The sequence below is a fragment of the Halyomorpha halys genome, unplaced genomic scaffold, assembly GCF_000696795.3.
Source record: "Halyomorpha halys isolate HHAL.00 unplaced genomic scaffold, Hhal_1.1 Scaffold58.1, whole genome shotgun sequence".
NCBI lineage: Eukaryota > Metazoa > Arthropoda > Insecta > Hemiptera > Pentatomidae > Halyomorpha > Halyomorpha halys.
In genome coordinates this window covers 1,297,768-1,309,477 of record NW_027110919.1, presented here as the reverse complement: position 1 = coordinate 1,309,477, position 11,710 = coordinate 1,297,768, and the positions used below count along the sequence as shown (strand labels likewise).

General features: G+C 32.8%; 1 protein-coding gene across 1 annotated transcript in view; it reads left to right on the top strand.

The window, feature by feature from the left end:
• The window catches only part of LOC106692447 (Heparan sulfate 3-O sulfotransferase-A), a 153,719-nt gene that overhangs the window by 80,522 nt on the left and 61,487 nt on the right, over window positions 1-11,710 (top strand). The window contains exon 2 of the mRNA XM_014438400.2: window positions 3,322-3,526. Within this exon, the coding sequence (XP_014293886.1) occupies window positions 3,329-3,526 (198 nt within the window). The 5' untranslated portion in view covers window positions 3,322-3,328. The remainder of the gene's footprint in view (window positions 1-3,321; window positions 3,527-11,710) is intronic.

The following is an 11,710-nucleotide window of genomic DNA, read 5'->3' as shown; positions in this document are numbered from 1 at the left end:
AATGGTGGAACCATTTAATTTTTGGGGACAAATTATTATAAAAACTTGGTGCAGCCCAACACTCGGTTGAGTGCCTTAAGATGGGGCTACACCTTATCCATCGGCATCCGTCCGGTACGTCCAACACGCCTGGTCCTCATCCGTCCGGTTGTCAACTCCAGTGCGCAGCCTAGTCCAGCCCTCCTAGTCTCAAACTCCGGTAATAAGAACTGAACGAGATGATATAGACGCGTGAAGCTATGAATAAAAAGGTATCAGAGCTATTATTTTGTTATCTTTTTTTAATGAGCACTTTCCTCGTCATTTCTGATATATGGAGGGGGGGTTATCTACAGATTACCACCTTATTCTAACTATGGTGGGGTATCATGTTATCATTTGGCGGAACTAAAGGAGAAATAAAAGTCTACTCCTCAGACTGGATACGAACCGGCGGCGCTGCAGTCACGAACCAGTCAAAGTTGGCACTTTACCAGGCGCGGCTGCGACACGGCCCTTGCTTTGTTATCAGCTGGCGCCGCGCTTTACTGATTCTATAAATGACCATTCTATTATTTTTCAAGTAGGGCAATATTAGGTAGAGTTTTAAAAATAGGTGGCGCTATATGGTAAGGGCGTCGCAAAATATTATAAAATAAAAATGGCTATATAAATAACGTTCTCAAATATTGCAAAACAAAGGCATTCCAGCATTAATATGAAGCTATTTTTTCTTATTTTCCTACATATTCTACTACTGAAAGGATTAATAGTGCCGCAATTTTTTTTTAGTTCGACAAGGGTGCAGCTAAATGTTTTTAATCCAAGTGCAGTTAATTTTTATAAACCCAAAAAGAGTGTCGCGGCGAAAAACTTTAGGATTAGCTGAGGTAAAGACGTACATGATCATCTGATTATACAGTACAGCCATGCACCCAGAAGTGTATAATAATTAAACGTGGTCTGAGAGCATTAGTTACCGTTGGCATCTTTTGGATCCTTTGAGACTGACTACACAGCCAACTCGAGGCCCGAAGGGGTTTCAGCCTTCGAATGAATCTCATTACTTAACTGGAATTTAACTTAGTAATATCTCTAGGATATGGTGTTTTAAAGTGCTGATGTTAAGAGTAAGGACATTCTGCAGAAAGGAAACGAACCATAAACTTACAAAATATAAGTTAGTGGTATATCATAGTTCCTAAAATAGCCAGTAGAAATGATCTAATCCACCGCCTAAAAATGAATAATAACTTATTTATAGAAAATGTTGCGTAAAGTGAAAGCTTTTTTCGTAGTTATTACTACAAATATAGTTCTATTTTCTTATTAGCATTTAAATTTAAATATGATTACTCACTTATCATGCACAGAGTACAAGAAAAAAAACTGATGATGTCACACACAAGATCAAACATACAAAAAATGGTTCTATACCTGCCGATAAATGAGTTGGAATAATATCTACGATGGGGGATAAAAATGCTATTTCTATTTGTAAGTTGAAAAATATACGATTTCCCATTATTATGGAACTCAAAACAGCTCAGCCATAGAAATTAATAATAATAATTTTAATTGTCTGATAACGCATACATTAAAGAACAAAATTTAGATTTTTAGATGTCGTCGTATTTTGAATTTATTTTTTCTCGCATTCAAGTATTTTGGTAACTATATTTCCATCGTGCTCTTCGTCTAGGTAGTTTCATTTATGCTTTACGTCGACTAATGTCACGATGTCTTGTTACTTTTCTGAGAAATATTTTTTTCAGGTGAAGGTCAAGAAATGTACAAAAATAGTAGAAAATCTATTTGTTGGTATTCAACAATTTGCTTTGCAGAGCTTCGAAAGGGCTAAATGAGAGGAAGATGCACATTGTTAAATATGAAGAAAAATGAAGACTATAAAAATATACATACGAAGTTGTAAAAATGGTGATCATATATTACCAAAAAAAATTAAATCTATACCACTAAAATGCATAAAGGGTTAGGGTTGCAGTACTTTGTAAGGAATTACTGCAATTAGAGCAACGGTTGTGCAACGAGGTGATTTGGTTAGATTCATGCTCGACCACCAGATTTCAGTTCAATTAAGGGTTCACACTTAATAAGGGTACACTAAAATAGAACATAACTATCTGTCACAGCCGGATTCAAACCTGGGTGCTTCTTGTACTAGTAAAGAGATGTTCCCTTTGCTATGTACTAGTAGCAGATTTACTTGGGATGCCAGGATAATCGCTGAAGGCAATTATCCAAAAATAAGTTAATTAATTGATTATAAATTGAGTCCTAAAAAACTATTATTATAATTGGATTCCTTTCCAAAGGCTGTTTGTGTGTTTACCAATTAAATACCTTTATATTTATAAAATGTTCTTACCATTAATTATATAGTATAATAAAGAGTGGTATATTGGGTTATATAATAGTATATAAACTACATAAAGAGATTAACTATTTATTTACAATTTGTGATTATGATTAAAATGATTCACATAAAGGTTGCCATAATATATAAATTATTACATGATTACTTATTAGTTAATTTATACTTATAGCTGCTGATGCCGTGGGATGTAGTGCCGTAGGTGTCTTCTGTTTCATCAGAGATGTCCAGGTCTCCTGGCCTTCGTCTGGTCGAAGTGCATCCTCCTGACTGTGGTGGTACTTCCCCGTCTAAGCCTTCCTGTTGAGTGTGTATCTCTGCTCTTCTAAATTCCCTCTTGTCTTTTTCTCCCACTTCCCTTTTGGGGCGTTACCTTATTTTTAAATCTCTTCTCTGATTGGTTATCGATGTCCGAAGACTCCCGAGGCAGGCGTCCCCCTCCTCAGGGCCGAGGGTGTGTAACAAAAAGTATGACTTGTCCAGGAAGGGCCTGCACCTGGTTAATTTGATTCTGGTCCCTCGTCACAAACTATCATTTTTGTTAGAACACTTAAAGGTTAGCCAATCTAATTTTCTTAGGGGCCTCTGGTAATGTGACAAACTTAATACAGATGTTTTCATATCCGAGGATGCTAAAAGCTTCCCAGAAGGATACCCTGACCATGTATAGGGGCAGATGACGAAACACCTTAATAATACCCCGGATTGTCAATACATAGCACCTTCTTGATGTGAGATGGGTCCTTCTTGTACTAAGAATCCAACAAAGTTCTTGTACTAAGAAAGGGATGATACAACCAGATTGTATCATCTCTTTCTTAGTTTGTTGTTCTGATCCCAGCTTCGTTCCGGCATTCCTCTACCTATTTGATTCTTCACTTCCCAAATAATTGGTTAATTTTCTTAAGTTAATTTTCAACATTTTCATTATGTTGTTTTGCTTTCAGATGAGCGATGGTGACTGATTGGCGGCGGCCGGTGGGCTGGTGCCTGTGCCTGGTGGGCTGCCTGGCCCTGCTCCGGCTGGCCACTCTGAGGCCAGCAACTACCCCCTCCCCCACGCCTAGCACTCTCCTCGTCTCCCTTCCGGGTTCATTCAGCCCACCGTCGGTAAAACTGCACTTCCCCAGAACATCCAGGAGGCTACCTCAGGTTCGTAATTCTAATATATTATAATAAATGTATTCATAAAAAGGAACATAAAAGGCTGTTAGGATATATTTGAAAAATTTCAGTGCAAAACCTCAAGTCTCTCAAAAAGCAGTAAATAACCAACAATAAGTCAATGTCTTAACAATACATTCATCAGCACGACAAAAAAAAAATAAGAACACAAACTATAAGGATAAGAAATAACATCGGCGGTCTAAGAAAGGCTAAGCGGAGAGACGTAGCAGATCACTCCAAGACAATGGCAGTATTAATTTAACCATTTTATTTATTTGAACCGTGTTTTTCCGAACCACGGTAAGATAAATCTGGTGTAGTGCGTGTTAAATTAAATTTTGAAATTTTTGTTTCAATAAACATTCGTATTTGAGGATTTCTCGAGCAGTGAAAAACCAATATCAATTTTTGACCAGCCAAAAATACAACAGTTTAACAAAACCGTGTACATATAACCTTGCTCGGAAGAGATCGGACATGATTGGCTGTTTCCGATTTTCCGATCTTAGCTTCTGGCTCTATTGCTCCATTTTTCTCCTTTAGTTAATTATCAAACTCTCTCAGAGTTCATACTTACATACATTCTATTACTGTTAACAATAGAAAATAGTTTATTATTTCCAATAAGCAAAATTAAAAGTACTTTCAACAAAGGAGGATGATTTTTTGAAAATTCTGCAGTGAAGCCGAATTTGAAAATCAATTTTTAACTATGTTATGAGTTGTATGAGGAATTTTCAAAGGTCATATTGTCACTTCATCTGAATTTTAGGGTTCACAAAAATCTAGCAAATTGTGGGTCCAAGTGGTTGGCTTCAGTGTGAGGAAAGCTTTAAATAATTTGAATAAAAATTACCTAATTAAACCTTGTTTCTTTCAATGTTGTTTTAATAAATGTAGTGTTAAGAATGTTAAAAAAAATAAGATAATTTATTGTAGAACCGTACTAATTTAGTAATTTTTCAGTAAACCAATTTTTTTCTTGAAACAGTTTATTACCCAATTATACTACTCCAATGTTGGAACTGATGGCAAGGTCAAACTAATGATTTTACACAAGGGAATCAACATTTTTAGCATAACATGGAAATTTTTTTGGATTATTTAATCTCATTATAAAGGGTTCTGAAACAAATCCTTTTATTTATAATTAGAAAGCATTTCAGAGTGACTTAAACGCAAAAAAAAAACCTGGTGTGATTTCATGATACTTGAATTGGTGAAACGTTACGTTGACTCGTTGGTATTTACTCATGTTTAGGTAAATTAAGCCTTCTTATGGAATGTATTAATAATATCGCTGTAATTAATTCACATTTTTATTTACATCGTCACATTTCCCTTAGAGTGCAAAACTACAAAGTTAATAATTCTTCTAAACACTACCGTTCTATCCTCCTCTATGCTTATCTCTGTACAGAAAAGGAGACTCATTTGCACTCAATTTAGTATATAAACATATCCTTTCAGCATATAGAAATATAATTTTAGTAAAATCGCATTTTCCTTTATCTATCAAAATACTTTCAATAATATTATTCTTTATTCAATACATGACATATGAAAAATAAAGATTTTTTTTGCTGTGCGCCGTATAATATTATAGTCGTGTAAAAATAAAAATAAAAAAGAGGTCGTTAGATGGAAACGAAGCTCAAAAACACATGACTGCACAGCAAGAGATTAAGCTGACTTTTTAGTGGAGAACGGCTCGTTTGATACATTTCAACTAAAGAGAAAAAAAAATAAAGAAGAGGTACTGTCAAGAGTTGGGTGTTTTTTTTGTTTTGTTTTTTTACAAACAAAACCGAGTGAAAATCCTGTTCTGATTTTTCTGAGGCCTCCTGAACAGAATACTCGTTTTAACGTTTCATAATTGAGCATTTGAAAAATTTTCTTCTCCCCTTCTCTCGAGTTTTCACAAGAACCCTCGCGCCAAAAACCAGAAGTTATTTCTAGTATTCTGAATCAGTAATACTCATTTGATTTTTGAAAAAAAATTGTTTTTTTATTATTACAATATAAACTACCAGTTAGTACAGATTTTAATCATTAATATGTTACTTGTATAGTGTTTTCTCACAGCTTCCAAGAATAACGAAGCAGCATTAAATCATTCCTCAAACATTAAGACAGATATTTAAATAATGTTTATTTACAGCAAAAAAGCTATGTCCACACCACGTATTTTTTTCAAATGCATGTTACAAGCTCATTTACAAAATACTAAACATTTAATAAATAAAGGAGACAAAATATTAATGTTAAAAAAAATGTAATTAATTACAGAATCGATTTAGTAATGACTTACTTTCGCTTTAAAGCAGAACTATGCGAGTCGACTACAGAACTACTAAGACAGACTAAATTCAGACAGCTACTCATAATATACAACTTGAGGGAAGATCCCCATGTCACAATACAAAAATAAAAAAATAAACTCTACAAACTAGAGAAAAAAAATAATTAGGTATTTTTTTTTATTTACATTTATTTTGTAGTATTACACTCTGTCAAATAAAAATACATATATCACACCATCAGGGATAGCGAAATTAAATGATAACAAAATAATAAATAAATACTAATGATAAACAAATTAATAATGATATAAAAAAAATAATGATAAAAAAAATAATAACATATACAATAATAAATAAATAATAATGATAAACAAAATAATAAATAAACAATAATTATAAACAAAATAATAAATAAATAATAGTGATAAACAAAATAATAAAATGTATCAGAAGCTCTCACAGATGAGGAAGCTAAAATTATATTAGCATTTGAATTTTTAAAAGCACTTCGCCTTTTTTATAAATTATAACTCCTCTTTGATTATTTTTAATTTATTTATCTTTTATCTTTTTTATTTATTTTTTTATTATTTTTAATTTATTTATCTTTTATCTTTTTTATTTATTTTTTTATTATTTTTAATTTATTTATTTTTGTTTTAATTTTATCATGCCACAGGCGTTGATGGTCAGAGGGTTTTACACCTTTAAGCAACAATCAAGAACAACAACAACAAAATAATAAAATATACAATAATACTGATAAACAAAAATATAAAACAATAAATAAATAATAATGCTATGTAAAATAATCTGGTGCAGTGCACGCATCATAAACAAAAAAATAATGATAAACAAAATAATAATAAATAAATAATAATGATAAACAAAATAATAAATAAATAATAATGCTAAACAAAAATATAAAACAATAAATAAATAATAATGATAAACAAAAATATAAAACAATAAATAAATAATAATGGTAAACACAAATATAAAACAATAAATAAATAATAATGCTAAACAAAATAATCTGGTGCAGTGTACGCATCACAAAACTTTTATTTATCATTTAACTTTGGATTGAAATAAGTTCTCGATCCGAACACATAGTTTTATATTATTCACTGTGTCAATATTTCCTCGGGATAATTTTCAATATGAATCTTTCAGTTGAAAGATTGACTAACTCCAATAACAATATTTTTCCGAAATATACTTTTAATAATATTTCTCATTGAAAAATTTTGAATATTTTTCTTCTGAAAAAGTATGGCAGAAAAATGTAACAGTTTACTAAATTTTACATTCTGATCTTAAGCATATTCGATGCTAAATTTGTATAGAACCAATACTTATTGAAAATGTCATCCTGTAAGCTACAAGGCTAATGTGAAGGGTAAGTGAAATTTAAAAAGTGATAATTTAATAATTATGTCGACAAGACAAGAGATAACAGGCTGATCAAACGAATATCTGCGCAGTCAAACTCGTGTTAAAATAGATCTTTTATTTATGCGTTCTTCGTCTCTGCCCATCACCTCCATATTGTACTAAGACTTTATATGTTGAATATAATATTTGTTAAAGTCTTAGGCTTTGTAATAATACGTCTACATTATTACTCTTATTTACGGAAATGTGTTTTCCAACTAAAAAAAAAAATTTTCTTCTTATCTCTCTGAGTTAATTATCAAATCCTTTTATAATTATATTAATCTATTTATTATTATTAGCAAAAATGTGAGGTGGGTAATTCCTCCAAATAAACATACTTTAAGTTACTTTAGAGGACAATTTCATTTAAAATCCGCATTTTAGCCCTGTTAAGTTATGTAAATGAGGATTAAAATAAGCTAATATTAAAGATCATCCAATTTCTCATTGATATAATGACTTTGATCAAAATCGTTTGAACCGTTTTTGAGAAAATCGAAAACATGAGAAAAATCGATTCTATTATGTTGGATTTCCAGTTAGTCAATTGTAAGGAAAAGGTTACCGCCATATCCCAGGCATACTTCTTCTTTTCCTTCCTCCACAGTGACTCACTAAGTGGAGGTGCCTTGATCCAAGCTTTCCATCTGTCCTAGTCAATGCACTCAATCCCACTCTAGCAACATTATCCAGCCACGACATTCTTGGCCTTCCTCTTGGTCTTTTGCCAGTAGGTCTAGTAGCTTCAAAGAATTTTCGTGGTCCACGGTCTTCATCCATTCGGCATATATGTCCGCACCACTTCTCTGCCTCTTCTCAATAATTTCAGTAAGTGGTTTTATCCCTAGCTCCACTCTTATTCTGGTATTCTTGAAGTGTTCCCTTCGTGTTCGGCCGGTTAATTTTCTGAGGTATTTCATTTCTGAGGGGGTGATGAGCCAGCTCTCATTTCCATAGTGGTTTTCATCCGGGTTGGAAGGTAAATAGCATTAAAAATGTGAAGCTTTACATTTCTCTCAACTTCACATTTCCTAACAACAATTGCAGATTTGGTAATATATATTGTTTGCTTTTTTAATCCTATTAGATATTTCTTGTTGAGTTTTACCATCTCTTCAAATAACTGTACTTAGGTACGTTTAATATTCTGCAGCCTCCTTTGTGGTTCGATGATTGTTTTGGAACTCTAATATCTCCATAGTTCTAAGTGTTCATTACCATGAAAGATGATAATGCAAATTGCATGTGTAACATGAACACTTTCATTACATAATACCAGTTCATGATTTATCGTGGTAAGAAATGGAATCCAATTTATTTGGATTAAGAGTAATAGAAAATTATATTCTCCATAAAGTTATCAGGAGAGGTTCATGACTCTTGATCTAATAGGGAGCCCTTAGTAAGTGGATAACTACATAAGTGCTTGATGAGGGTGTATGATTTTAAATTTGCTTTCCCTATTACTCAGATTAGCCCAGAGAATTGATAGTGGTTGTTGAACTTATATTTTAACATGCGACCCAAACATCCATCACTCCATTACAAATTAATTTACTCATGAGCCGAAAAGGAAATTTGATGACGAAAAGACCTATTAGACTGTATTAGATAAAAAAAACACATCATTCTTGATGAACTGGTCATAATGGAAGTAGTGTTAATCTTGTAAAGATAACAAAATTTCGTAATTCATTCACTTATTGTCCTTTACCATCCTCTAATACCTTTATAATTTATGAAAGAGAAAAAGGGTATTTAAGATGTATAGCCATTGAATGAGAAGTGATCCAGATATTTCTGAAAGAGTATTATGTAGGAAAGCGGACTGAAGGCTGAGTATTAGTATTAATGCAAAAGATTAATACACCTAAACACAGAACATTAACTTGAAAGCTATTATTGGAAGACTCCAAAGTAAGTCGTAATTCAATCAAAACGGAAGTAGATATCAAACTAGCCATCGCTTAACAGTTTGACGCATATATTTAAGTACATTGATGGAGAAATTGATACCTGGAAATTGCCAAAAAAAAACAACATTTTTCATAAACATCGACTAGTTTGATTGTTTATCAATTATCATAAACATATCCTTTAAGTCTCAACATGTTTATTTCCTTAAAACTTCACTCATACGTTTCGGCCATTTCAAGGATAATTTATTTTAAATTATCACAGCTACAATGTTGGTAAAACGTTGGAGGCTATATTGCCTTTGTCAAATCCTCATCGAACTCATTTTCTAATATTGAATATTGAATTATTAAGTGGTAGATAAGTTTCTAATAGAACGTATATATTGAATAATATACATTCTAATGTATTAGTGATAAAGTGAGTGATAAGTTTATAATAGAAATCATAAATTGAACAATATTAGAAAAAGTAAATTAATTGGATAAGAAATAGGTTGCTAGACTAAAATATAATTTGACAAAAGCAGAATGCCTGCAATATTTTAACAAAATTTGATATTGAAAATAAATAATCTTTGAGAATGACGATTGAATAAGAAAATAAACAAGTTGAGACTAAATACATTTTTTTATTATAATAGATAAAAAAATAACTTCTTATCAACTTTTCTAGTGATGACTCTTGTCAACACTAATAGACAACGGTCCAGAAATTGAAAACATTATTGTTTTCTGAAATGCCTAAAGCAGTGTGCCCAATAAGACCGCTTCGTTCTGCACGCTCCAATCTGGTCCAGTTGACAAATGTAAAATAGTGTGAATAGATAGAGAGCCCGCCCACTACACCGCTCCGCTTCGTTCCGTCCCACTCCACTCCTGCCCACTCATCAGAAGTTAAATGTAATATAAAAAATGGAGCGCCCACTACACCTCTCCGCTCCACTCCGGGCTGTTATCTTCATACTGGCCTTTAAAAAAGGCAGAAGGCACCGTGTTATAGAATGCTGGAAGATTTTTAATTGAGTTTTAAATTAATTTTATCCTTACTGGCGGTAGCTTGGGAAAAAGGACCAGTAGGCCCATTAGCCAGACTTGTTCTCCCTATCTATACTAGCGATATTAATAGCGATGGTTTCGCAGATACGACTTACCTACTCCTTAGCCATCGACATATTGAACTGTTTCGGAGAGCTGTTCTACCTCTGCATAATTCTTTTTTCAGGCTGTCGAAGTCAGACATGCAACCTCTGAACACCGTTATTCTATTTTTGTGCTTTTTGATTACTTACTCCTGTTTGAGAAACAAAAGCATTGTTTTTGATCTATACATACATTTTTTAGCTGATTTACGAGATGGAACTACTGCTCATTCCCAACCCATGGGTCGCGGATTATTAATAGGGCACGAGAGACTTGGGATACATAGATAAATAAAGGTCCGGCAAAACATATTTTGGGGCGCTTTATTGTTAGAACTATTTTATAAATTATTTTTCCTCAAGTTCATTTGTAAGCTGGAAGGGTTTTACAAAATTAATAGGGGAATCCCCCTTCGCCCAAGTCAAAAGAGGGGATGATTCGGACTTGGCTCAATTTTGATTACAAAAGTGGTCCGATACTTCTATGGGCTATGAACCAATGGTCCCGAGATTCTCATTATGGCTGAGAGCGGCAAAATCAGAATACCCATCCAGGCTGAATAAAAAATCCCACTCACCAACTAAAAGGGGTCACCAATACCAAATCGATAAATTTTCAGAAAAACGGTTTCTTTAGTTTAAGATAATGAGCGAATTAATTTCGTGAGCGAGGACAATCGCGAGAATGATAAAATATCCATTTCTATAATATATTATAAATTTAAGCTATTTACATTTATTTATATGACCAATAATTTTGTTTTATACATTTTACTTTTATATCTAATTTAGCACTAGCCTAAAACATTGTTTCACTCTTAATGTAAGAATTTTAAGGTATATTGTGGAATTTTAAATCTTCGAAGTATAAAAAAAAAAATAATAATAACACATTTAGTAATAACAAAATAGTAATAATAACAAAATATGACACTCTTTATTTATTTTAACTAAAAACTCCTCTCATGTCCAATACTTACAATACTAAATTCTCCGTCAAAACCATTAAGCTCGTTACTTTGCTACAAAAATTATCCAATAAGACGTTAGTGTCAGCATGTAGTCGATCTAGTACGATATCAATCCTTCCATTATAAACTATCTAACCACCCAAACCCTCTAGTTTCAAATCTTGCTACCATTTCCATTCCTGATCATTGTTCTAAGCGCCTGGAAAGAAGATGGCCTCGAGGCCTTCACAAGGTTGCATCTTGTCATTGAAAGTTAACGTTACAAGGCATCTCCCCAACCTGCCCCTAGCGAGTTATTTTATTATGGGGAATGAGAAGGAGAGGGAGAGGGAGAGGGAGAGGAAGAGGAAGAGGAAGAGGAAGAGGGAGGGGAGAGAGAGAGAGAGAGAGAGAGAGA